The sequence below is a fragment of the Cervus elaphus genome, chromosome 24 (genome assembly GCF_910594005.1).
Source record: "Cervus elaphus chromosome 24, mCerEla1.1, whole genome shotgun sequence".
NCBI classification, from domain to species: domain Eukaryota; kingdom Metazoa; phylum Chordata; class Mammalia; order Artiodactyla; family Cervidae; genus Cervus; species Cervus elaphus.
In genome coordinates this window covers 60,953,727-60,978,856 of record NC_057838.1, presented here as the reverse complement: position 1 = coordinate 60,978,856, position 25,130 = coordinate 60,953,727, and the positions used below count along the sequence as shown (strand labels likewise).

At 57.8% G+C, this 25,130-nt stretch overlaps 2 protein-coding genes across 5 annotated transcripts in view; both read right to left on the bottom strand.

The window, feature by feature from the left end:
• Positions 1 to 386: 386 nt before the first annotated feature.
• On the bottom strand, positions 387 to 4,848 carry TMEM115 (transmembrane protein 115). The gene is made up of 2 exons (XM_043885906.1): positions 3,903 to 4,848; positions 387 to 1,180 (listed from the first exon to the last, which is right to left on the bottom strand). The coding sequence occupies exons 1-2, from the start codon at positions 4,751 to 4,753 to the stop codon at positions 976 to 978; spliced, it is 1,056 nt and encodes a 351-aa protein (XP_043741841.1). The 5' UTR covers positions 4,754 to 4,848; the 3' UTR covers positions 387 to 975.
• Positions 4,849 to 7,243: 2,395 nt separating this feature from the next.
• CACNA2D2 (calcium voltage-gated channel auxiliary subunit alpha2delta 2) overlaps positions 7,244 to 25,130 on the bottom strand; it is a 140,719-nt gene continuing 122,832 nt past the window's right edge. Inside the window, exons 9-38 of one of the 4 annotated variants that reach the window (XM_043885904.1) lie at positions 24,534 to 24,584; positions 24,319 to 24,418; positions 24,056 to 24,214; positions 23,713 to 23,820; positions 23,536 to 23,614; positions 22,924 to 22,973; positions 22,646 to 22,735; positions 22,363 to 22,434; positions 22,103 to 22,177; positions 20,805 to 20,879; positions 20,643 to 20,714; positions 20,475 to 20,546; positions 20,297 to 20,358; positions 19,301 to 19,377; positions 15,408 to 15,468; positions 12,876 to 12,973; positions 12,505 to 12,595; positions 12,341 to 12,403; positions 12,100 to 12,203; positions 11,573 to 11,671; positions 11,391 to 11,479; positions 11,156 to 11,203; positions 10,851 to 10,922; positions 10,599 to 10,751; positions 10,403 to 10,455; positions 10,229 to 10,284; positions 9,968 to 10,094; positions 9,765 to 9,874; positions 9,587 to 9,669; positions 7,244 to 9,455 (exon numbers count right to left, since the gene is read on the bottom strand). In XM_043885904.1, coding sequence (XP_043741839.1) covers positions 9,315 to 9,455; positions 9,587 to 9,669; positions 9,765 to 9,874; positions 9,968 to 10,094; positions 10,229 to 10,284; positions 10,403 to 10,455; positions 10,599 to 10,751; positions 10,851 to 10,922; positions 11,156 to 11,203; positions 11,391 to 11,479; positions 11,573 to 11,671; positions 12,100 to 12,203; positions 12,341 to 12,403; positions 12,505 to 12,595; positions 12,876 to 12,973; positions 15,408 to 15,468; positions 19,301 to 19,377; positions 20,297 to 20,358; positions 20,475 to 20,546; positions 20,643 to 20,714; positions 20,805 to 20,879; positions 22,103 to 22,177; positions 22,363 to 22,434; positions 22,646 to 22,735; positions 22,924 to 22,973; positions 23,536 to 23,614; positions 23,713 to 23,820; positions 24,056 to 24,214; positions 24,319 to 24,418; positions 24,534 to 24,584 — 2,590 coding nt within the window. In that variant the 3' untranslated portion in view covers positions 7,244 to 9,314. Of the gene's footprint in view, positions 9,456 to 9,586; positions 9,676 to 9,764; positions 9,875 to 9,967; positions 10,095 to 10,228; positions 10,285 to 10,402; positions 10,456 to 10,598; positions 10,752 to 10,850; positions 10,923 to 11,155; positions 11,207 to 11,390; positions 11,480 to 11,572; positions 11,672 to 12,099; positions 12,204 to 12,340; positions 12,404 to 12,504; positions 12,596 to 12,875; positions 12,974 to 15,407; positions 15,469 to 19,300; positions 19,378 to 20,296; positions 20,359 to 20,474; positions 20,547 to 20,642; positions 20,715 to 20,804; positions 20,880 to 22,102; positions 22,178 to 22,362; positions 22,435 to 22,645; positions 22,736 to 22,923; positions 22,974 to 23,535; positions 23,615 to 23,712; positions 23,821 to 24,055; positions 24,215 to 24,318; positions 24,419 to 24,533; positions 24,585 to 25,130 lie in introns of all 4 variants that reach the window. The other 3 variants (XM_043885900.1, XM_043885903.1, XM_043885902.1) reach the window with 3 other exon arrangements.

Sequence of the window (25,130 nt, the reverse complement as noted above, 5' to 3'; positions counted from 1 at the left end):
GATGGGAGCTGGGGATGGGCTGCCTCCATAGGTGCCAAACACTGAGCACTCTTGTCTTCAAAGTGAACCATGGGTAAGAACAACTCCTTATGACAGAGAGGCCCTTAGTCATCAGATCTTCAGGCAGGGCCTCCCTGACCAGGTAATGCAGGGAGAGAAAGGGTCTGAGGTGACAGCTCTGGGAAGGCTGCTTGAGAGTGGACATGTGTGGTGAGGCAAGGGAGAGTGTGACGGGGGGGTGGGGAACAATGAGGGCAGTGGGCGTTTTATCCAGTGGGAACAGCCTTCGTGACTGAGCCCTGGAACCTGAGGTCCCTGTCTAATCCACAGCTGAGCGTGCTGAGGGGGCTGCACAAGGTGGTCTAACGGAGCCCAGGAGCCATACCTCAAAGAACTGCTTTATTGATACTGCGAGGCAGGGCTTGGCTGCCCACTCAAGTGGTCCTGTAGAAAATACCTGGGAGCTGTGACTGCCCTGGCCTGGAAGCAGCCATGGCCACAGCAGAGGGAATCAGAAATCTTGACATGAGCGTAGTCTTTCTGGGGGCAGGCAGGGATGTGCAGCAGCCCTGCACTGGGCTCCTGCATGGGCTGGACCCCCAGAATGTTTTTGGCAAATCCTTGCCTTGGCTCAGGGCTCTCAGCAACCAGTGTCAGGTGTGAGGGTTGGCCCAGGAGCCACGGCACCAGTGTCCGTGCAGCCACTTGCTTGAGGCTGCCTGCTGAGGTGCAGTCTTACCTCAGATGGCCTGGGCTGGCTATGCTTCAGAGGTCCCATGCCTGGCAGAGTGGTTGTCTGGAGCTGGAACCAGGTAGCAAGAGTCCTGGGTAGTGTTGGCGAGAAATAGCAGAAGGCTGTGGCAACCCGCAGCAGGCCTTCTCCCCTCTCCTCAGAGCAGTCAGTGCCCTGGAGTAGCTGAGAGGGTGTCAAAGGGGGCTTGGGAGAGGAGGTGCTACACTCAAGGTGGTCTAGAGTTACAGCGTCGGGGGAGCTGCCTCAAAGGTGATCAGGCTGGATTCTGGGACAGCCCCCTTCCCTGGGAGTGTGGGGGCCTTGTCTGACGGCACGGGGCTATCCATCTTGGCCCCAGCCTCCTCTTCATCGTCGTCCATGCTGGGCCAGACGGATTGGTCCTCCACTCGCTTCAACCGCTCGTTGAGGGCCTTCAGAGCCAGTTGCCTGGGGCCAGGGAAAGATGACAGGTCACTATGGGTCTGAACTCGGCTCACGCCCTGTATTCTTTCCCCCAGGAAACTGACTTGCCTTACTGCTCACATGCCTCTCAAAATCCTATGTGTTCTCCTTCCCCATTGTAGGGCCCAGGGCTCCCCAGGGATCCGATTAGGGCTCTCTCTGCCATCTGAATGAGGACCCAAAGGCTGTAGAGCACTCCCTCCATAGCTTGGACACCTCCAGGCTGAGAACGCTGGGTACCTACCAGGCTGCCCCCAGGCCAGCCCCAGGCATGGTTCTGAGGATGGTGCCTAAGGTTAGGCAGAACTGTGACCCAGGGCAGATGGTGGAAGGGCAAGTCCCTGGACGCATGAACTTCTGCTGGGCGCCAGGATCACATTCAAGGCATAACTTCTCCCTATGTCCTTGTCAGGAGTGTTGTGAACCCCCTGGCAAGGGTCTGTGGGGAGGTTTGGAACTTAAGCCCTTGCCTTGGCTCTCAGCCTGGGAAAGCAGGGCCAACTTGGGTTAGCTCACCCCTCCTGACTCTTAACATTGGCCTTCCCAGAAGAACCCCCAACACCACCAAGACCTGGGTTAGAGCAGGAACATATAGTGTCCTAGCGGGAAGAGAGGAAGGAAAAAACAGCCCACGTGGATAGGGCACAGGCCAGGCCTGGTTCCACTGGGCAGACCCCTGGAGACCCCACCCTGAAGGAAAGTGGGGAAGTTGGCTAGAAGAAGGTATATACGAAGACCTGGGACCCTGCCCACCAGGAGGTGGACTGCTCATGCTGCCAGGTAACACTCCTCATAGTGGTCACTGTGGACCCCTGATGCTTCCAACTCTGCTACCAGCATGGGAGACCTGTATAGCCTTCCACGTTCCAGAAGAAAACCAAAATCTCCACCATGCCAGGGAACATGACAGGAGGTGCAACAGGAAGACAGGCACGTAAAGCCCCAGCACACTTCCACCCTGTCCTTCAGCCTGGCACCATGGCAAGTTGGCACAGACAGGACAGTCCTTCCCTCTGCTACCCAGACTCCCATTCTGGAGACTGCCTTGTCAATTCTGTTTAAAACCTGCCAAGGTAGAGAGGTAGTGGCATGCTCACCACTCCGTCACAAGGGTCAAAGATGGGAAACCCTGCCTCCCATTATTGCTAGCTCTTTGGGGCAGGGAGTGTGGCATGAAGCAAGAGATCAAACTGCTTGGTAGAGTGATCCCTATCCCCAAGCAAGGTAACAACCACAAGGCTATGCCAGGAACCCACTTCCTGACACCCCCACCCCAACATGCCTCCAACTGTCCAGTTTCTTGGGGCTGTGAAGGTGTTTTGAATGTCTAGCCAACCCTAATAATCCAAGATTTCTCACTAGAGGAGGGGCCACCACTGTGGCCTGGGATCACCTGAACATCTCTGAGGACAGTTCAGTTTCCACTAGGCCCAGCCCTTCTGGCTGCATCTCCTCCACCAGTTAAGGTTAAAGTTTAATAAAGAACTCAGTCTCTACGATTGATTAGCCACGGAGACACAAACTGTAAGGCCCACAATTAAGCATGTCATGTGTACTAACTCTTGCCACCTTGGACCAAAGTAATCTGGCCTTCTCCAGTTGGAAACTCCTTCAGGAGAGGGGTGTGTCCCACACTCCAAAGCCCCAGTGGCGAGTAAGCACTGGAACAAGTCTAACTGAATTTGTAAAGTTGCCTGCTAAGAACTCATCTCATGGGTGCACAAAAGCAGAAGCCTTTGACAAATGCACAAAGTTGGGACAGAACCTGCTCTAGATTTCACAATTCAAGTAATTGCATTAAAAAAGCAAAAACCCAAACAATAAAAACAACAAAAACCACTCAAGAATAATGTTGGAAACAGAGCTGTGACCACTCTTGTGAGTCCATACACCTGGGAGAGAGAGAAAGAGATGGATTAAAAAAGAGATCTGGCTTGCCCTGGCCAAGGTTCATTAAGTGAATAATTCAGCTGAGACTCCTGATGGTGCAGATGGCTTGGTTTACAAATAATGAAAAGGCTGTCTCCATTCCCTGGTGTGGTCAGCAGGCTCCCTCGGTGGGTCACGTGGCTGTCCCCTGGGTTTGGTAACACATGCCTGCCAGAGTCAGTGTATATGGGCCAGTGGTTGTCTAAGTCTAGTTATACCCCAGGCTTCCCTGTTAATAAATAAGCTGCAGAGAAGCACAACATCTGAATTAAGGCCCAGGAAGAGGGTGGAAGTCCAGCACTTGGAAACTGGGGTGGCCCCAACCACCTCATAAGGAGCCCAGGTCTCCTTCCCTGTCCTCTCTCACAGGGGAAAAAAGACCAGCGGGTTGTTTCTGGCTCTCACGGGACCAGCATCTAGAATGCCGAGATTCTGAGACAAGGCCAGGGTTATGTGTACCTGGCTCTCCACGCTCTCCACTAGCCCTCACACAGTTCAAAAGGAAGCAGGGAGTTTCTTGAAACTTAAGCACCCTGAGTGGTGAGAAAGGCAACTTTTACTCCCTAATTTTGGAAAGCACCTTATGCAGCCCAGATACCGAAGTGTTGAGATCAAGGCCACAAACTGGATTTTCTCTTTCTGAATCTGCCCCCAACATCTTACTGTAATCTTACACACAGCTGCCAGCCCACATACAGCAAGCACCTCAAAAGATGGAATGTGACCTGATCTGTAAGATTCTCCTAGCTGAACAAGGTTTTGGAAGATTCCACAGTACCTTCTCCGCTCTGCGTCTTGAGGGTCTGTGCCTGGGAGGCTGATGGTAATGGAGGATGGGGCGCCCACATCGTAGCGCTTCACTGTCTTCTGGCATATCTTTACTTTCACCAGGAGGCCATGCACCAGGTTCGCCAGCAGGCCCACCACAGGCTGCAGGATCTCGGGGAAGAAGGTGGCGAAAGCAAAGTGGTCGGCCATGTCCCCTCGGCCTCGGCTATGGCGCTGGTAGAAGCGAAGATACACCCAACTGGAGATCAGCCCAAAGCCATAGGAGGCCAGTGCCGGGCTCTGGAGCAGTGTGGCCAGCCGCAGCAGCAGCAGCAGCCCCAACAGCAGCATGGGCACCACACTGACACGCACCTGGGGCACTCGCAGGACCACACAGTCCCCCATGGTTTGCTTGAGCGCCACCAGGACACCACCTAGGAAGCCCAGGGCGCCGTGGATGCGGACAGTGAAAAGGTAAACCAAGTTGAAGGAAGCCATGTAGGTGAGGAGGTAGGCAAAGGCCCCCAGCAGCCCCACAGACACGTTCACCACTGAGAAGAAGATGAGCAGCTCCAAGGCCCCCCAGAGGGGCTCCAGCAAACGTCCAGCTACCACTACCGTGGCCAGGCTGATGGCCACATCCCACACATGCTGTTCCATCAACCCATGGGTAGCCAGGGTCCAGATCCAGAAGTTGGGCGGAAAGAGGTAGCCTGGGGTGACCGCCAGGCAGCCCGTGTCCACGGCGAAGGACAGCAGATACAGAAATAGTACGGCCGCGCACAGAGCCTTCACCACCACGCTGGCGCTGGACAGGATGGCCCCCAAGTGTTGGCGGGCGCCCGGTAGGGCGCGCTGCATCTTCCTGGAGGGCGTTGGCCTGAGGGAAGGGTTTAGTGGGCTAGGGGCCTCCCCGGGGCCTCTTTCCAGTCCGGCCCCGACGGGAGGCCCGGGCCCGACCTAGTCACTGGCCTATGGCCCCGGTGAAGGCTTCTACTTCCGGTCGGGTCGACTCCGGTCCCAAAGGGCAGAGCCGGGCCTGGTCGGTCGCGGGGCCGGGGCCTAGGCCCCTCAACGGGGATCTGAGGAAAGGCCCTGAGCAGCTTAGGGATCGCCTGCCCGCCCCCCCCGCCCTGTGTGGTCACAGCGTCGACCGGGCTGGCGGTGATCTCAGGGCTCGATCTCCTCCATCCACTCTGGGGCCTTTTACGGTCCGCGCGGCACGGAGACTAGTTCTGGGCCGGAGTCAAGTCTGGTCAGCTCCGCCTCGGTCTTGGTTTCGACAGTACCTCCTCCCTTCTCAGGCGCCGACAAACAGGGCGCTGCGCCTGCGCGCCCCGGGCGGCGGCAGGAAGCCCTCTGAGCGTCGGCCCTGCGCCTCCGCGGCATGCTGGGACATGAAGTCCTCGGCCAGACCGGGACCTGCGGCGATCTGGGCTCTGGGTAGAACAAGTCCCAGGAGGCTGTGCGCCGGGAGAGGCGGGTGTGCTTGGGAGTTGTAGTGCTCAGGACCGTTTCCGCAGGTTCTCCAGACGTGGGGGGAGGGCGAACGACCTCAGGAGAGCGGCGAGAACCAGCGGTTGCACAGCTGCACGCCACGCACTTTCTGAATTTCCCGGGAGGAGTGGCTCCATGTCTGCCCGTACACCTGAGTGGGTGTGTCCTTGTGGGCAGGTGTGCGAGTAAGAATGTTGGATGGTCCAGCGGGCGCGAACTCCGGGAACTTCCACGGTCTGGTGTATGCCTGACTCAGGTTGGAATTCTTGCTCTGTCATTTGACGGATGTGTGGCATTGGCCAAATTCCCGAACCTTATTGAAACTCAGTTTCATGGACCGTTGAATGGAGATGATGACGGGATATCCGTGACGATCCAAGGGGACTGGGGTGTAAAATGCGGTCCACCCTGGGTGCGGTGTGAGTGTGTTGCCCAGGCTGCCCTTGTGTACAAGTGAGGTGGAGCCCATACTTGAACTCCGGTCTCCAGCCCCAAAAGGGGTGAGGCTGGACCTCTCTCAATGATTCTTCCTCACCACAGTCAATGGATGATCCTGATGGAGAGGTCTCTCCACAAACTTGGTTCAGGCTGGCCTTGGACCTCTGCCTCACTGCAGTGGTGGCTTCAGGCAGCCACCTGAAGCCACCTGTGCAAAACTGAATTTTTAAAATGTGCATATAATTAAAATAATTATGTTAACAAAGTACATTTTAAAAGTGCAGAATCCCTTCCTTTCCGCCAGCAGTACAACTGCTGATGTGTGCATAGCCTTCCAGATCACAGGTGTTGCTATGCCTTATCTTTGGGGTCTGGGTTCCTGCTGGATGCCACGCTGGGGTAGGGTTGCCAGATTTAGCAAATCAAAATACAGGCCAATGAGATTTGAATTTCAGATAAACAATTTTTTTCAGGATACATGTGACTCCAATTTTTATAGTTATGTCCCATGCAATGTTGGGAACATACTAAAAAATATGTTATCTGGAATCCCAGTCAGATTGGATGTTTTGTATTTTACATGGCAGATCTAACTGAGGACCTCTGGGGCTGTTGCAGAGCGTGGGAGCTGTCTCAGGGACTGCTAGTCTTTGCTATGTGGCAAACCCTTGTGGAGGGTGAGGAAAGGTGTCCTCACTAACGCCCTCAAATGCCCTCTTTCATTTATTTAGCATCTGAGGTTCCTCAGCCACAGGTCACCTCATTTCGGAAACCTTTGGTGGTTTCTTGAATCTGGGAGAAAGGATTTCTCCTAAGTCTCAATTTACTCACCAGAAGTATGGAGATGAACTGGTATCTAACTCTTAAGGTTGTAGTGAGGACTCAGCTGGGTGAGTGCAGAGTATGGAATGTGTACAGTGTCAGTGGGAAAGCTCTGCCCTGGTGGTTGTCTTTGCCCTTGAACACAAAGGTCACACAATACAGTTCACTATTAAGAGTTAGGATTAGAATGAACAAGGGTGTAGGGCTTGCCAGAGGGAGGCCTGAGAGGGTTTGCTCAAAAGGATTCAGACTCGTGTTCCAGTGTGAGCAGCAGTGGCCACTGAGAGGCCCAGGCCTCCCCTGGGCTGGGAAGGAGCAGCGATCATGCTTGTGGGGGGCGGGCAGAACTTGGCCTCCTCCAGATGGCAAAAGTGGCCCTCCAGCACCAGGTCATGGACTTGGACCGGGTATTCACTCTTCAGTCCACCTGGAGGACCTGCTCACTAGGCTCTGGTCTGGTTCTACTGGCCAGAAGCCTGCATCTCATCTCCATCTTCTTTCTTCCATGGTCTTGGCCTTGAGCCTCTGGGAAACTTTTTTTTTAAAGACAGTTTTTCCTGAAGGCTTTTGAGACGATTATAGAAAAAAAAAAGGATGTGAAGGATCTGGCACTTAGGAGACCTGGGAAGCATCATGCCTTCCACCCACCAGAGACCTGGATTGGTATGGCTTCGCTCTCAACTGAGTGGTAACTGGTCAGGGCCACCTATCTTCAAGCCACCCAATCCTCACTGCAGGCAGACACAGTGTATGGGAACCATTTGAAGTGAAAATATGAACATTATTTAATAACTGATCTTCTGTAATAAACCATTTGAAAATATTTTACAAGGAATCACACACACAGTATTTTACAAAGTTTCTTGACTTTTTTGTCGCTGTTGTTTTTCCGACTTGTCTGTACAAAATAGAACAACCAAAAAAAAGGGCAGATAAAAGGAAATGGCCCCCCAGTCCCCCACAGATCCCCCGAGCCCGAGGTGAGGGGACAGCCAGGTCAGGTGGGTGATGAGAAGGATCAGACCCAGCTGGGGGTTGGACAACTACCTGATGGGGATTGTTTTGTCTGCTTTTCTGTTTTTTAAACTTAAAATATATATTAATTTTTCTGTATATGTTTGATTCTTTTTTATTTTTATATTCTCCATTGAGCACCTGACTACACTACAGTTACACACACGCCCCCACAAGACATGGCTGGCATCTAGGCTGGGTGTACAGCATGGGTGCCCACCCTGGCACCAGCAGCAGGCATGGACCATACATACACACACTGAGAAAGCGACAAGCAACGTGACATTAATTAACGGAGCCATTAATTAATGCATCACCCTCCCCCCTCCTCCCAGTCCATCTGAGCCCCACAGCCACATCCCCCTGCCCTCAGTACCCCAACGGCCCCCAGGCTGGGATGCCTTTGGGGGAAATGACCATAATGAACGGTGTGAAGAGATGTTCCCAGGCCCAGCCTCTGTGTGTGCACAGAGTGTGTATATGTGTGTGCATATGTGCAAGTGTGTGTTCAGGGAGGAGCAGTTTGGCCAGGGAGTGTGTGTGTGAGAGGGAAAGAGGCCTGAGTGTTTAAGGGCCAGATTTCGGGTTGGATGATCCAGCTAGGAGTGATCAAGTCACCGCCACTAAGGCAAAGGGCGATGTCTGGTGAGAGTTCCTCTGCTGAGGGGTGCAGGCAGTGGCATGTGGTCCCCCTGGGGGCCTGACACTAGTGAGAAATGGTTACAATGAGCACCTGGCAGGGTCACGGGCATTTAGGGGACACTGGCGGCAAAGTTGGGACAGAGGGATCTTCCCCCTTTGCCTCCGCATTTGGCACTGTTTGACATTCAGCTTTAGAGACAGAGGACCAGCTGGGCTACAGGTTAGATTAGAGGCTGACGGTGAGCAGGAGATGGAGCCTGCATGTGCCAACCCTCCCACCAACCCCTCACCCCGCGTAAGGCTTTGTGAGCCCCTACCCTCACCCCACTCCATGGTGCGTGTCTGTGTGTGTGTGTGTGTCCTCCTGGGTATGTCTAACGTGAGTCCAGTCTCTGCCCTCAGGGCTCCAGTTGTGTATGGGGTTGTGTCTTAGCCAGTGTCACTGTCGCTGTCCTGCTACCTGCAGGGCTTGGGGAAGGAGAGGGGGAGGGGTGGCTGTAGGCCTGAGAGAGGCAGGAATCAATGGGGGCTCTCCTGCCGGGACTTAAGCCGGGACGCACAGGCCTCAAACTGCCCATCACCATTTCCTCTGTTATTCCCGGGGAATCCAGATTTAGTCCTGGGTGGGGCAGAAGGGCCAGGTTAGAGGAGTCCAGGTGGGGCAAGGCCTAGGTCTCCCACACAAAGGGAGCCTCAGGGCAGCGCGGGCAGTGGAGGCCTGGTTTGGCACCAGTACTGTGGCCTCCCTGGCCCAGCCCTCAGGAGTGGGTGAGTCCAGTGGGAATGAGGGGTCTGGGGACACTCTGACAGTCCAGCAGCGAGACGTGGCTTGGGGGCCAGAGACCTGCAGCATCCTCCTTCGGCACCCCCACCCCCACCCCAAGGCGCAGATTCTGGGGGCCAGGAGGGCGCAGTTCCTTCACTGAGGGAGGGGGCAAGGCTCTAAGGCGGGGAGTGGGGGGCAGGTGAGCAGGGAACGGTGGGGGAGGCCTGGTGGGGGGAGGGACACTCAGAGTCGGCGAGAGGGGTGGGCGTGGACTTGAGGCTGTGGCCGGGGAGGCAGGCCCAGGAGGAGCAGCAGCTGGAGGGACACCAGGACGCCCAACGACGGGGGGAAGGAGGCTCCGCGGCCGCAGTCTGAGGTATCTTCCTGTTGGGAAAAGACAGGGAGCAGCCGGTCGGCCCGGGCGGGGATGGGCAGGGGGCGTGCAGGGCCGCACTAGCCCTGGGGAGAGTGGGAGCTGAGGGTCAAAGCCGCCCCCCCCCCTCCCCGCGCCTTACCGTGGCGTTGTAGTCAAAGCAGATGTGTGGGCCTCTCCGGTATCGCGGTCTCTGCACCAGTTCACACTGCTCCGGGCCGTCCGCTGGGCATGGGTGGGGAGTCAAGGAGGCGGTGGCACGGAGGGGGCGCGCGGGGGTGGGAGGGGGCGGGCGGCGGGGGGCGGCGCGGGCAGGATACAGTGTGTCTCCTTCTGCAGTAGCCGGCCGGCCTCACACTGGCTGCACAGCGGCTTCTCGGCCACCACGAAGAGAAGGTTGGTGTTGATCAGTCTCTGCGCGTGGAAGAGCCTGGAGGCAGCACAGAAGGGCGGGGGCGCTGAGGTTCGCCCCGCCCCTCGCCCCGCCCCTCGCCCCGCCCCTCTGGCCACGCCTCGCGCGCACCTGGAGCAGTTTCCGCAGTCGATGATGGCGTTATAGGAGGCGTTCACCGAGCCGAAGTAGTACTGGGTCTGTTTCATGACGCAGCTGCTCTCGCGCACCTCGGGGTTCCCCTCGGCCTCCGCGGGGTCTGCGAGGGCCCAGAGCGCCTCAGCCCCACCCCTACACCCAGAGCCTGGCTCAGCCATAAGCCCTGCCCTCCCTTTGGAGTCGGTCTCAGACTGGGGAAGGGCTTTGAGGAGGGGCCTCCAAAGCCCAACCTACCTGCCTGGAACCAGCTGTGGTAGATGAGACCATAGAGAAGTTGCTGGAACAAAGACCTGCAGGGCATGGGTCACCGAGTGGGAGTGGTCAGCAGAGGCCTGACCCTGCCCCGTTGCTCTCCAGCCTTCCTGGCCAGGGAGCACCCTCCCTCTCCCATTTCCCCCGGGGACTCACCAGGCTGCAGCAGAGGTCCACCAGGCTAGGTTGAGGAAGTCTGCAATGGTGGGCTGCAGTGGGGAAGAGTGGTGTGGGCTCCTACTGCTGTCCAGGAACCCAGGTCACCCCCAGCTTGCTCATTAGAGGTGGGGGGTCCTCTGTGGGCAGGTCTCCCAGTCCCCCCATCTCCAGGCCAGGCATTGCTGAGGCTCACCACAAAGATGCCCCGGGGTGCAGCACCCAGGTTGCCCGGGGGTAAGGGGGCACAGGCTGCCTGATAGTCGTAGGACTCCTTGCGGGTGTAGAAGGAGTTATTGTAGAGTGCCAGCATCAGGTTGGCATCCACTTCACTGAAAAACCTGCCCACCTGGGGATGCCGGAGGGAGTGGGAGTCACAGGCCTGGCGGTGCCATACCCCCAGAAGTCTCAAACCCATACCTTCTTCCACCCTCTTCCTGACCCTCACCTGGTCCCACTGATGGTTCTGGTTTGACAGCACCAGGAATCCTCCATCATCAATGAGGACACAGAGCAGGTCCTGAGAGGGGAGGAAGGGGGAGGAAGATGGGGAGGGGCTCTGGCCCAGCCCTTCCTCCCCAGACCCTGGTAGTGCAGTGGTTCAGTGGAGGGGGCACCATTCCCCCCAGTTCTGGCAAAGCTGTGAAGTCAGGGTGGGATGTTGAAACCCGTTGGCCAAGGGATGGGCTAGGAGTTGCAGTTGGAACTAAGGTGTCCAGGAGTGGGGTAAACAAGGGTTCAGGGCACACGTACCTCATTGTTAACCTCGCAGTCCATCTCACAGTGGCTGTTGGGGCCGCACTGCTGGGCAGAGAGCAAGGACCATAAGTGCCCACCAGTTTTTCCCCTCCCATCACCTTTTATATGTCGGGGTCCCCTGCCTCCCCATAAGCACCAGAGCCACTCTGACTGGGAGGACTGGTAGGGGTTCCTGGGGACTCCAGAATGGGTACTTCTGGTCTTACTGCCCTCATCCTTGAGCAAATACCTTCTGAGGCTGGTCCTGGTGGGTACGGTTGCTGGCTAGCACCTTGAACTTCTCAGCCCAGGCCTCTAGGTCCAGCTTAACGCCTACCACTATGGGGGAGAGCAAGGGGGCCATCAATGCCCACCTGCCTGGGCAGCACACTGCCCAGTGTCTCTTTCCCCACCTCCACCCTGGGTATTCACCTGCTGGCCTCAGCGTACGTCCACCCAGGCTGAGCTCCACAGCTGTGCTGACAAGGATGCCCACCGTGTCATTCTCCAGCTCCAGAGGCCTTAACAGGGCTGGGGTGGGTGGGGTGGTGTGGTCAGGAGTAGGGGCTGGCAGCCACGCTGACCACTCTATGCTGGGCTCCGTGAGCCTAGGAGCCTGAGCCTGAGATGATCTCAGCCTAAGCACCCAGCACCCAGCACCCAGCAGAGTGTTTGGCACAGCCTGTGCTGTGCTGTGTTTAGTTGCTCAGTCGTGTCCGACTCTTTTCGATCCCATGGACTGCAGCCCGCCAGGCTCCTCTGTCCATGGGGATTCTCTGAGAATACTGGAGTGGGTAGCCATGCCCTCCGCCAGGTTGGCACAACCTAGCCTTCCCTTTTTACCTGCCCCAGTCTCAGCCAGCCAGCCTCGTATTTGAGAGGGACCTCACAGAGCAGAGCCTGGCCATGGCTGAGCAGACAGGGAAGCCTTAGCTTCCCGCCTGCTGCCATGCACTCACCATTCTGCTGGGGGGGCTTGAAGACATAGCCGTGGTTGTCCAGGCTGCGGCGGTAGAAGCTGGCATTGAAGGGCTCAGGGTTCTCTGTCCAGTCTTCAGCTGCCCTGGTCACACAAGACAGACAGAGATTGGTGGAAGCAGGGAGACTCATGGAGGCAGTGGTTTCAGCAGAGGCAAGGAGCCAGAGAGGCAGGGTCCCAGGCAGGGGCAGGATGTCAGGTAGCGGGGGCGGGTCACTTACTTGTTGGGGAACACTCGAGTGATGCCACCATCGGTGGTGGCGAACACGGCCAGAAGGCTGTACCTGGGGGCAGCAGGGAGTTGAGGTCACCGCCCTGCCTTCTGCAGGGCAGGGGCCCTGGGCCCATCCCAGCCTCCTGCCCCCATAGGCTGAGTGGTGCCTACGTGTTGAGATCCTGGTCCCGCCACACGCGCTCCACCAGCTGCTGTGTGATGCCTGTGTCCAGGATCAGGTTGTGCAGGAGGAAGTTGTTGCCTGGAACAGGAGGGTTGGGTGGAGGAAGTATCTTTTTTTTTTTAATTGAAGGATAATTGCTGTACAGAATTTTGTTGTTTTCTGCCAAATAGCAACATGAATCAGCCAATAGGGAGGGAGTATCTTCTTGTGGATCCCTGCTACCCCCAAAGCTCCAAGCCTTCCCAGGACCTGCCCTCGGCTTGGGCCTGTGTGTTTCCACACCTGCCCAGTTCCTCTGGGCTGCCCCATTTTGCTGCCTGGGTGCTGCCCAGTCCCGGCCGTCCCACCAGGCACTCACACTGTTTGGAGTCTGGAGTCACTTTCTCCATGAGCTCAATGAAGTTTTTCAGGAACTCGGTGTTGTTGTCTGAGGCATTCAGGTCCTTGCAATACTCTCTAGGGGTGGGGAGGGGCAAGAAGAGTGGGCTTGGGGGTGCTGCAGAGGGCAACAGGGTTGAGGCTTCCCAATAGGCCTGCTTGGCCTTTTGCCGAGAAACCCAGGCCTCAGGGAGTGGCATGTGTATTCTCACGGGCAGCAGCCAACTATATATGCCTGGCAGGTTACCAGGTCTGAATGGGGAGGAGTTGACTCTCTTGGGTGGAAGAAGCGGAGAATGAGGGTCTGCGCCCTCTACCCAAGCAGGTTCTCCTTTCTGGGTGTGGCCCTGCAGAGCCTCCCATCTCTCCAGTGTAGCTGGAACCACACGGTACACCTGGGAGGTCCCAGGAAATGCCCCACGAGGACCACAGTGGTGGAGTTCCAGCGCTGGCTTAGTCAGTCTAAGACCTCGTCCTGCTGCCTGTTTGACTCTGTACCTTTGGGCAACTTGCTCAGGCTCCTTGAGCCTTAGTTTGTTTTCATAGTACTACAGAGGGGTTCAAGAAGTTGGTGGGAACACGTGGGTCCTTGGATTGGCTATTTCCTCTGCCCAGACTGCTCTTCCCCCAGAGGTGGACAGGCCAAGCCTCTCACCTTCTCAATGCCCTACTGGGTTCAGACTCTGGGTCCAAAGAATGTGGGGGTTGTGGGGAGTGGGGAGATCTGCTTGGGGTTCTGCTTCCCAGGAAGTCTCGGTGAGTAGTCCTTCTACCCTGGTAGATGGAGCTATCTTTCCTGCCTAATTCCTCATCCACACCCCTGCCACCAGGAACCTCCCTTCTGGCCTGCATGGCAGCAACTTTGTGGGAGTTATTTTTTTTGGCTCTGCTGGGTCTTTGTTGCTGCGTGGGCATTTATGGAGTTGCGGTGCATGGGCTTCTCATTGCAGTGGTTTCTCTTGTAGGAACCTCCCTTCTGGCCTGCATGGCAGCAACTTTGTGGGAGTTATTTTTTTTGGCTCTGCTGGGTCTTTGTTGCTGCGTGGGCATTTATGGAGTTGCGGTGCATGGGCTTCTCATTGCAGTGGTTTCTCTTGTTGCAGAGCAAGGGCTCTAGGCACATGAGCTCAGGAGTTGAGGCTCCCGAGCTCTAGAGCACAAGTCCAGTAGTCGTGGTGCATGGGCTTAGTTGTTTCGCGGCATGTGGAATCCTCCGGGACCAGGAATTGAACCTGTGTCTCCTGCACTGACAGGCGGATTCTTAACCACTGGACCACCAGGGAAGTTCTCTGGGAATTTTTTAAATACTCTGCTTCCTGAGGCTGTGCAAGGGCACACAGCTTTGTGAAGGTACCTGGGGCTGGGTCCCAGTCCCCACTTACTCCCAGGGCCTTTGTGCAGCACACAGCCTGCACTTGTGTGTGTGGAGGACACACCTGATACACTCAGAGTGACACCCACACAACTGTACTTGGGGTACAAGTCACCTGCAATCCCCGCCCCCACCCCCAGTATACATTTACACTCACCCAACAAATATTTATTGAGCTCTCCTGTGCCAAAGATACAGATGACAAAAACAAACGTGGTCCCTGCCCTCAGAGCTCCCTCAGGGTCCTGTGGGCCACACAGGCCTTTTCACATTCCCACTGTCACCAGTGCACACAGCCGCCCCGCATTTACACTCGGACTGTTACAAATGTACACAAGGACTCACGAATACAAACACACATCTACAGAGTCACAGCGAACGTGGTGGGTGCATGCACACACATGCACACACATGGAGGTTAGGAGTGTCCAGAGCCCCCGTGTGGTGCCTGCGAGTGCCCATGGGTCTCTGTCAGTTGCACCCACCTGCCCTCATGCAAAGCCCAGGCCCCGGGGGAGGGCTTCACCATCCAGGGGCCCAGTGGTCTGCTCAGATGTGGGCCAACAGGCAGAGGGTGTGCACATGAGGGTGCACGCCAGGGATGGTTCCAGGTCCAGGCCTGTGCTGGGCCCTGATCCTTTACTTCCCAGAGCAGCTCTTCACAGCCCCGTCCCTCCCCACTGGTCCTCAGCGAGCCGACAGGGGCTCTGGCTGGCTCGGTCCCCACACCCACATGAACACGGACACAGGACAAGGACGGGTGCGGGGCGGGGTTGTAGGGGAGGGCACCACAAACCAGAGCAGCAGCCGCCCGGGGAGGGGCGTGCTGCGGACAGCCGGCTCACGGAGGGAAGGGCTCTTTCCTGGGGGCCTGGGGGCGACAGGGAAGGTCGGCGGAGTCCAGAGCCCTCCCGCCAGAGGCCTGTTGGGAGCCGAAGCTGTGGGCAGCTGGCCAGTGCTGCCTGGTGCGGCGACATGGCCCGGGTATGCACACGGCCGCACATACGGGGCTATGCGTGGTGCGGGGACACTGCACAGGACACAGACACACACACAGCTCCAGGCAGCGGTGCGGGAGGCGGGGCCAGGGAGGTCGGGTTCGGGGGTGGGCACACCTCAGCAAGGCCACACGCAAGCTACCTGGGAGCAATGAAAACATGTCCTTCAGACTCAAAGCTGCTGGGGAGCAGGAACTCAAAATCTGCAACAGAAACGGGGGGTTATCCGGCGGGGGCTGGGGAGGTGGGAGGCCAGGGGTTCAGAGCTGACGGGGCTGGAGGGAAAGGGAAGAGGGCGGCTGGAGGGAGGGAGACACCAGCAAAGAGGAAACCCGCCACTTCCATGTTCAAGTTCGAGCCAGAGAGAGGCGGGCGGGGAGGGGTGGAGGGCCTGTGGAGACTACAGCATCGCAGGAGGAGGGCAGTTATAGCCAATATGTTGCCCAGGCCTGGTCCTCTGTCGGCAGTGAGTCCCTTGGCGTGGCTGTATATGCTTCCATACGGCTGTATAGCACATATACACGGACACACACACACACATATATATACACACACTGCTATATATATGCATGGTCTGGGGGAGGCGCCGGTCTCACTCTGATCACATCCATAATGGAAAAAAACCGCATGCTGAGCTTCCTTCGCCTCCAAAGAGACTTTGAGGAAGGGGAATTGGCTTTTGGCTGCGGATTTTTCTCTCTCTTTGCTGTAGCTGTTTGCATTTTGGTAGGTCTCGCTTTTGTTCTGTGTCAGGCATCAACATGGCCAAACTGAGAGGGTCTCTCACGGGCACAGACAGTCCAACCAGAGACGGTGTGGGCAGCTGGGGGTGGGCTGCAGTGCATTGTGGGTGGTCCAGCAGTCTTCCCTGGGTTAGGAGGTTGGGTGAAGGGAGATCCTGGAATGTTCTCACTTTGTGGGAGGACGACTGAGAGCTGGGAGGGCGCAGAAGCACTTCTTGAACCTGAACACCTGCTTTCTTGGGCTGGGAGCCTGAGGACAGGTGGGGAAGAAGGGCTGGGTCTGGTCCCTCCTTCCAAGGACCTGTCTGGGCTCAGTGCAGCAAGGGAGGAGCTGGGGACTCCAGGGAGTGCATGTGATGCTGTTGAGGGACCCATCCATTGGGCCTGTATGTGTATGAGAGTGAACACTTACAGACGAGTGTGTATGTGCATGTGAGAGCAGGTGTGTGAGTGTGTGTGTTTGCGTGTGTAAGCATATGTATATGTGTGCAAGGGTCCCTGTGTGGGTCTGTGAGTGAATCTAGGGATGTGGCTACTAGGGTTCCTCTGGGGTTTCTCCCTACCCAGCGGGACTCCCTACCCAGTAGACCTCGCTGGTCTGTGTCTGGGAGGTAGCCCTCTGCTCTGACATGCTGGGCAATGCACCTCCACATCCTTACATCCAGATTCTCATCTCTCCATTACCCCAGGGCTTTATTTTTGTAGAAGTGGGGTCTTTCCTGATCCAAAATACTCCCACAGTGCACTGCAAGATTCTGGACTGGGGGTGTCTGAAGGCGCTGGGCAGTCACTGGTTGGACTGTTGCTTTCTGATAGGACTGTGAGGCAGGGTTTGGACACAAGCCGACAGGGAAGGGTGGGGGTGGGGAGAGGAGGAGAAAGAAAAAGAGGTAGGGGAGCAGGAAGGGAGACTATGCTATGGTTGTCGTTGTTATCAGGGCCCTGCATTGCTGGGGTCCCTGGCAGGGGTGTGGGAGGGCAGAAAAGACAACTCAAGCGAGTGGGAGCAGGGCACGTCCTCCACCTCCACCCAGACCAGTGGGGGCAGCGGAATCCCCTTTGCTGGACTAGGCTGGACAGGGCCACTAGGGCTTCTTGGGGAGGCCTTATTTCCCCTTGGTGACTGGGGACAGGATATCTCCCCGTGGCTCTCCAGGCCCCATGCCTAGGTGTGAGGGCCTCTCCATGAGCCAGAGGCACAGACCCTTGTGTGCTGACCTATCTCAGTACTCGTGTTCTTTTCTGGGGCCTGTGAATTCTCTACCTTTTCCCTGAACTCTCTGGCTTAAGTACCTCTGGATGCTAGAAGCTTTTTCTTCACCCCCAAACTGATTCCTTCTAAGTTCCTCTGCTGGCTCTTGGGGGTCCCTTCTGTTCCCAGCCAGACCTGGGACTCCAAGTCAGCCTGTATTTCCCAGGGGAACACCTTCCCCATACCTGACCTCTCTCGCCAGGAACAGCCAACACCCCAGGGCAGGGCTGGGCCGTAGGCCTCAGCAAAGTCACCAGGCACATGGGCTTCAGCACCTCGGCCAGCGCCCAGGCTGCCTTTGTCTCCTGGTGGCCTGGCTGTTGCCCTAGCCCGAGCCTCTGTCCCAGGGTCAGGGTGTGGGGCTTCCGAAGCCTTTTGTCTCCCCCTGGGAGGGCTGCCAGCTTCTGGAGACAAACTGGAGAGGTCAGAGGAGAAAGCCTCTCCCTGAGGAAGTCTCACATAAGCCCCCGGAGGACTGATCTACCTACCTCCTACATCTCAGGCCGCCTGCCCTGCTGGGTGGGAGGTGGCAGACCTCTCCCCACTGTTGAGTTGTCTTGGAGGGATAGAGAAAACGGAGGAGGGGAGCAGAGGCCTGCCCAGAGGGAACCAGGAGGATAAGGAGAGGGTCTGAGCTCTTAGAACACGCTGGAGACCACCCTGCAGGCAGGGCCCAGGGGAAAGGGCTGCTGGCTCTAATAGAGGTTTAGGGATCAAAGGAAAGGCAAGAACTAGAGGAGCCCAGGGGATGCTGGCGGGAGCCCTGGAGAGCAGGGGTTTGGCTGGTCCTGGGCAGGGAGGGGGGCAAGCAGGACCGTGAGGACAGGGGTGGGGTGGGGAGAGGAGGGTGCGCTGGTTCTGAATATACTTGCCCTTCAGTTTGCTGATTGGCACTGGGACAGTCCACCAAGAGAGAAAGCGAGGAAAACAAAAACAACACAAACACAAAAACAAACGAAAAGGGGGAGGGGAAGGGGAGGGGCACAAACAATATTTTATTCAATGGCTGTTTGAATGAAAATATTGTGTCTCATCATCATACCGAAAGGAAACTTCTTGCAAAAAAACGACATGAGAGAGAAAGAGAGAGCGAGAAAACTCAAAGGAGATGAGCCCCAGTCGGCCAGGCAGGTGTGGGGGCGGGGGGCGGGGGGCTCCCGGTGGGGCCGGAGCCCCAGCCTCCCTCCCAGTGACCTCGGGCGGTGGGCAGGCGGGGCCACAGGCTCCTGGAGGCCTCTGGGGGAGGCCCAGGGTGAGCAAGACATGCGGGGATGAGCCACAGGCAGAGGAGCGGGAGGAAGGAACGGTGCAAGGGGTGGGGGGAGGCTGGGATGAAGGAGGGAGGAAGGAGCAAAGGAGGGGAAGTGGGAGGAGAGAAGGTGGGAGAGGAGAGCACGAGAGAGGCTGAACAGGGGAGTGGGAGGGAGGGAATGTGGGGGACAGAAATGGAGGGAGTGAGCAGAGGGAGGGAGATAGAGAAGGTGGGGGTTCAGGGAGGGGAATGGAGGAGGGAGGAAAGGGAGGAGAGAGTGAGAGCAAAGCAGAGTGGAAGGGAGGCAGGAAGGCGATGGAGGAAGAAGGTGGGAGAGGAGGTGAGCGCAAGATAAGGGAGGATGAACTGGGGGGCAGAGTGGGGGGAGACCCGGGGGGTGGTTATCACTGGGGGAGAGAGCTGCACGGGGGAGCTGGGGCGAGAGAGATGAGAGGAGGGTGTGTCTTCCAAGAACTCAGCCCCCAGGGGCGTGTGGGGGAGGCAGGCTCAGGAGGGAAGACACGGAGGAGGAGAAAGCAAAAACAAAAACCTCAACGGAAACCATGAGAGAATGGTCTGGAACCAAATCGGAGAAAAGGCGAGCATGCAGAGTTCCACAGACTTTCCGATGGCCGGTGCCCCCAGCCTGCGGGCACCTGGGGGGGGGCTGGGCAGAGTGGGCAGGAGGGGCCACCCGGCCACAAGCGGCTGGCTGTGCTGCCTGGGGCCGGCCAGGGTGCAGGGGCAGAGGCGGGGGTGCAGGGCGCAGGCAGGGGCGGGCCACTTACACTTGACCTGCAGGATCTGGTCACTGAGGTTGGCTTGGAGGTAGAAGGTGCTGTAGGGCGGGAGCACGAGCCCGAGGCTGGGGAGGAGGGGAGGTGGGGAGCCCAGGTCACGGCTGGGAAGGGGAGGCCACGCCGCACGCACCCTCCTCCCCGTGGCCTTGGAGACCACCTCCAGGCCTCTCCCTGGTTCACTGTGCCACATTCATGGTCTAGGCGCCCGGACCTGCCAAGTCCCAGACTCTCCTGGAGGCCTCAGAACTCCCAGTCCCAAGGCAAGTCCCCATCCTGCCCCTCACCCCAGCAACCTCCCCTGATCACATCACCTGGCCAGCTAGCCTCCCCGCTCAGGCCAGCAGCATGCTCACAAGGGGCAGAACACGGTCAGTGAGCTAGGTTGTGGGGGTGGGGGTGCTGCCACCCCCATGACAGCGGGGTCCAGAGTCCCCAGAGGCGCAGGCCATGGGAGAGTCAGCTAAAAGCAGGGCTGGCACTGACACAGTGAGGGCAGTCGTGGGCTGGCACTGGAGTGTGAAGGAGGGGACCACGAGGCACGCGGAACACAGCCAGCAGGTACTGACTGGGCCTGACCCGCAGGGGGACCGGCTCTGGGGCTGTGATGGCCGCGGAGGGATGACATCCTGATGCAGACATCCAGGGATAGGATCCAAGGTGGGAGGGAGGGGTGTAGAGGGCGGTGGGGCAGCGGGGAGACGTCAGATGCTCTGACCTGTGTCTGCCCTGTGCTCCCAGGAGACACTGCTGGTTCATGAAGGGCCAGCGAGAGACCCTTGGGGACTGAGCACCCAGGGAGTGAGAAGTGAGCAGTCTTGGCTGCTGAAAGCCCCGGTAGGATTGGGGAGAATGGGCACCTGGGGTTCAGGGAGGGAGGAGCAGCAGGGTTCAGGCTGGGCCTCTGGGGGTGGGGAAGGGAGCCCCAGCAGGGCTCAGGCTCTGTGGCCCCCGGCCCCTCCCTGCCTGCCCAGCCGGCCAGCTCACCTGTAGTTAGTACTTCTTATGGGCACCCAGGTATAGTTCCGTGTCACCTCGTCTATGTACCTCTGGGAGAAAACGCTGGGTCAGGTACTTGGGGCAGCAGGCAGGGGTGAAATGGGGGGTCGAAGGGTGTGACCCCCCCCACCCCCGACCTGCTATGCCCCTTCCGCCACCTTCTCACCTCGTCCAAGGACTTGACCAGTGTTCTGATCTGTTTGTGGCCCTTGTTGCCATCGATCATGCTTCTGCGGATCTGGAAGGGCCAGAGAGGTGAAGGGTGGAGCCCCGACCCTTCCCCACTCTGGGTGCCCCTCCTTCCCCCCATCCCTCCTTCCCTTCTTCTCCTTACCTCCTCCTTGTTCTCATCCTCCAGTTCTGCATCCAGGAAGTCCAGGGTCACAGGCTCCCGGAAGTTGGTGGTCTAGGGGAGGCAGGGTAGGAAGTCAGGTGTCCTGCTCTCAAAGGGTTCATCCCCCCCTGCCAACCCTGCAGGCCACCCCACCTGGCTCACCTGGGGCTTGAGGTTGGGGTGAAGCAATACGTAGCCATTCAGGTCAATGGCAAATACGTAGCCGTTGGCTCCAAGCTAGGGGTGTAGACAGGGGGCTTAGGGCCTGGAGGGCTGGGCAGGGAATTTCCCGGTCTCCAGGCTCTTCCTCATCCTGCCTTCCATGCTGCTGGGGTGGGGGGTGCCATCTGCCTACCTGGGCTAGGGGCCCCCACATGCCATGCGGCCCCAAGCCTACCTGTCAAGCCAAGCCCAGCAGGCTGGTGCCCCTCATGCAGCAGCCCTTGCCCACGCTGGCCAGCCCTGTGGGACCTGAATGTGATCTGGCCTCCTCAGCTCCTCCCCCTGATCAGTGGGACCTCCCCACCACCACTGGCCCCACAAGGCACTCTCTTGTGCTGCCCTCCCCTCCCCTCCCCACTGAAGTCTCTTCCTGGTCCCCATCTTGGTAGAACACAGGGGGAGAAGTATACCTTTGGACTACCTGGGGCGTCCCTTCCCGGTGGAAGGGAAAGAAAAGCAGGGCTCTAGACTCACCCCTTACCTCTCTGAGACAGTTTTCTCACTGCACATGGAAGCCAGCGACCCAGGGGCCTTCACGTGGCTCACCTTTCAGCAAGCTAACATCCATCTCCCAACCCTTTCACAACCACATCCCAAACTCCCTTTGCCATGGGCCCTGGGCCAGCCACAGTGATCTAGCCCCTTCCCTGGCTTGTGATTCTGTTTTCCACCTTCAAGCCTTTGTCCAGAGAGTTCCCTCTGCCTCCAAGGCCTGCCTTCCCCTCCGTTCTACCTGGGACACTCCTGCCTAGGTGACAGACCAGGGGTCAGCAAACTAGGGCCCATGGACCACATCTGGCCCACTGCCTGTTACTGTAGTGCTGTGAGCCAAGAATGGCTTTTACATTTTTAAATGACTGAAAACGAGGAATTTGTATTTCATGACATGTAAAAATGATCTGAAATTCAAATTCCAGTATCCACAAACAAAACTATATTGGAACATAGCCATACCCATTTATTTATGTTTTGTCTCTGGTTGTTTTCTCAATACAGCAGCAGAATTGAGTATGCGTATTTAGGTTGGCAGAGCCTAAAATACTCATAGTCTGGCCCTTGACAGAAAGTTTGCCCATTCCAGCTCCAGGCCCAAGGTCATCTCCTCTGGAAGCCTTCCCAGACTGCCTGAACTCAGAGGACTCCACAGAGCTGTGGGAATCCCCATCAGCCACTGCTGAGCCTGGCTTATGTCCACAAGAGAGGGAGAGCAGGGAGATGGAGAGGTGAACTATACTCACCGTGTAGTTGGGAGTCAGCCTCTTGATGTCATTCAGAGCCACATCGATGCCCATCACGCCCAGGATCAGCTGGTTCTGGGAGCAGAGGCAGGGGTCTGCAGTGGGCTCAGTTCCCTGGGAGGGGGTCACCTTGCCCAACCGCTCACGCCCATGACCTCAAGTTGCTCTCACAAGTGGCCACCCCAGTCTGGTTTGCAGCCTCCTGTCCTTCCTCTATCCCAGACCTGCTATGGGCATACCCAACCCTCCCCAGGCCTCACCTTCTTTTCCCCAGGGCCATCTTGTGTCAGGTTGAAAACAGGGAGGGTCCCTGTCACCACCATCCCCAGCCCCTGAAAGGAGAGGAAGAGTATGGGTCAGACTCCTGTGGGCAGCCGTGCCCCCACCCTGAGTGTCAGAGCAGGGGCGCTGCAGGGACAGGCCACCTCTCTTTCTTATTTGTTTGGTTTACCACCATTAGGGGGGCCTCATGGGACTTGACCCTGTGGGCACATCCCAGGGGAAGGTGGTTGGCCCCGCCCCGTCCTTGCCCTGAGGCCTTACCAGTGCATCCTCGTACACATTAGTCCATTGCACCTGCTTGGCCTCCTTGCCCGCCAGCACCATGGGCCTGCCCAATACGTCGAGATATTCCTGGGGAGGGAGTGGGGCAGAGGTGGGGTCATGAGTCTGCCCCTCCCACTGAATCTTCCCGGTTCTGTCTCCCTATGTACCAATCAGCCACCAGGGGGCACTCACATCACACAGCAGCCCATCTTTCCAACGTCCTAGCCAAGCAAAGAAAAGGGGCTGCGAGGAGGGCTGGCCCACCCCAGTCTTACCTGCGTGTTGATGCGGATGGCACCGATGGAAGGGATCTCAAAATAGTAACCTGCGGAGGGGAGGGGAGACAGAGGTGGGCCTGGGTGGCGGTGCTTGGGAGCATGGCACAGGGGCCCTGTACTGTGGGGGTGTATCTGCAGCCTTGACTTCTCTCTCAGCTTCCCTTTTTCTGGTGTCATTTCCCCTGAACTCACGGCCCTTTAATGCCCCCTGCCATTACCCTGTGACGACACGCAAGGGGCTGTGAGAGCAGGGGTGTAAGGAAGCAAAACTGGGATGAAAGGAGGAGCCTGAGGCCTGAAGGCCCTCATTCTAGGATGGCGGTGAGCTTCAGAGTCCACCGGGGGGCCAGGCCCAATTTTGTGGAGAGACAGACTGATCAGCAAACAGACTCAGGAGTAGATAAGCAAGGGACACATGGACAATGGACAATCAGATGGGCAGAAAGAAGTCAGACGGACATGGGAGCCACATAGACAGATGGACAGTCACACATATGGAAAGACAAGCAGCGGGAAAGCTGAACATGTGGAAGGACAGGTGGACAACCAACCCAATGGATGGCAGGACACGGCAGGCAAGGCCTGTGGCAGGGACGCCGGATGAGGTACCTTTGTTGGTGCAGGCCATCCACTGCAGTGGTGTGACGTCGTAGTTGTGCTGCCCCACGGAGAAAGTGAACACGCGCACCTGTTCGGGGCTTGAGGTTACTGCGGTGGCCACCAGTGGACAGCCCCTCCCTTGGACCAGACCAGGTCAGGGCAGCTCCCGCCTGGGCTGAGTCTCACCGTCCGGTTGGGCCAGTTGTACTTCTCAAAGACGTCCTGCACGCGGTCCTCGCCGCCATCCGTGAACATCATGATCATCTTATTGCAGTTGGCACGAGTGATGTTGGACTGGGCAGGAGGAGACGTTTGGACGGTCAGCTCTGGGCCCCTCCCCAGTCCAGGGGGTGTCTCTTTCCCCAGGGTAGGCCTGCCCTCTGCCCCTCCCTGCCCACAGCAGACGGTGCTGTCTGCCTGACCTGCCTTTTGGATGCTAACAAGGCCATCTGTGTTGATTTCCCTGGTGTCACCAAGCTCAGGCCTCTGCCTGTCCCTGGCCGCCCGCTCGCCCACCCAGGGGGCTCACGTTCTGCAGCTGGTCGAAGGCGTACTCAAAGCCGGCCTTGTATCCCGTGGTGCCCTTGGCCACCATGCCCTGCACAGCTTCCTTGAACACCTTCTTGTTGCGTACGTTGGCCTGCACCAGGTGTGTGAAGCATGACACAGGCTGCGCCTTTTCGTTGAACTGCAGGGACCGAGACGGTGGTGAGTGGCCTCAGGCTGGCCCAGGGAAGGAAGGGGTTGCAGGGGCCGGGAGGGAGTGACCTATTCTGGGCCCCTGGCACTCACCGAGGCCACGTTGACATAGTCGTCATCAGAGAGCGTGTCGAGCATCTCACAGACTGACGTCTTCATCAGCTTCAGGGTTAAGCCACTCACACTGCCACTCCTGGAGGGGGGTGGGTCACGGAGGCGCCTGGTAGTGTTCCCCCAAGATGTTCCCCAGCAGCAGATTCCAGTCCCCAGCCCTGCCCCCACCCCACTGGCCAGCGCCGCTCACTCACACATCCACGATGATGACCATGTCCTTGGGCGACGAGGCCCCCTGGATATACCTGCCCAGGAGAAGCCTCAGTTAGGGCCAGCCTTACTGGGACCTTGGTGGGGGGGTCTTCCTTCCTTCACCCCCATACTGATTCAACATGATTCTATGGTGGATCCATGGCCTGGGCCGGACAGGGTTCTCGGCACTGAGGATACCACATTTAATAAACAGTCCTTGCCCGTGGCATGAATGACCTGGCCCCCAACACATGAACAACCCCAAGGAGAGGTGAGCACGTGATCCAGAGAGTGGACGGGAGGCGTGTTCCGTGGCCTCAATGGCTTGTCATTTCCCCTGGCCTGGGTCGAGATGCCAAGGGCAGAGAGTCATAGCTGCGAAGGGGGTTGAACAGGTGGCAGGGGATGAGGCCATGGAGTACAGCAGGAGAGGAGGGGAGGGGGGTAGGGGTGTCCAGGGCTCCGAAGGGGTATGGCAGGGGCTGGCCAACCCTGCAGAGGACATATCCCCCTTGGGAACCCCCATGGGCCCAATCCCTCAGTCCTGAGAGGGTGGAGAGCCGGGCAGTGGATGAGGGCAGAGGCAGCTGGGAGGACTG

What these genes read in the sequence shown, in the direction of transcription:
- TMEM115 (XM_043885906.1), bottom strand. Translation starts at nt 4,753, where the DNA reads ATGCAGCGCGCCCTACCGGGCGCCCGCCAACACTTGGGGGCCATCCTG. An exon ending in CAAGACGCAGAGCGGAGAAG is followed by an intron (nt 1,181 to 3,902) that starts GTACTGTGGAAT and finishes CCCTGGCCCCAG; the next exon opens with GCAACTGGCTCTGAAGGCCC.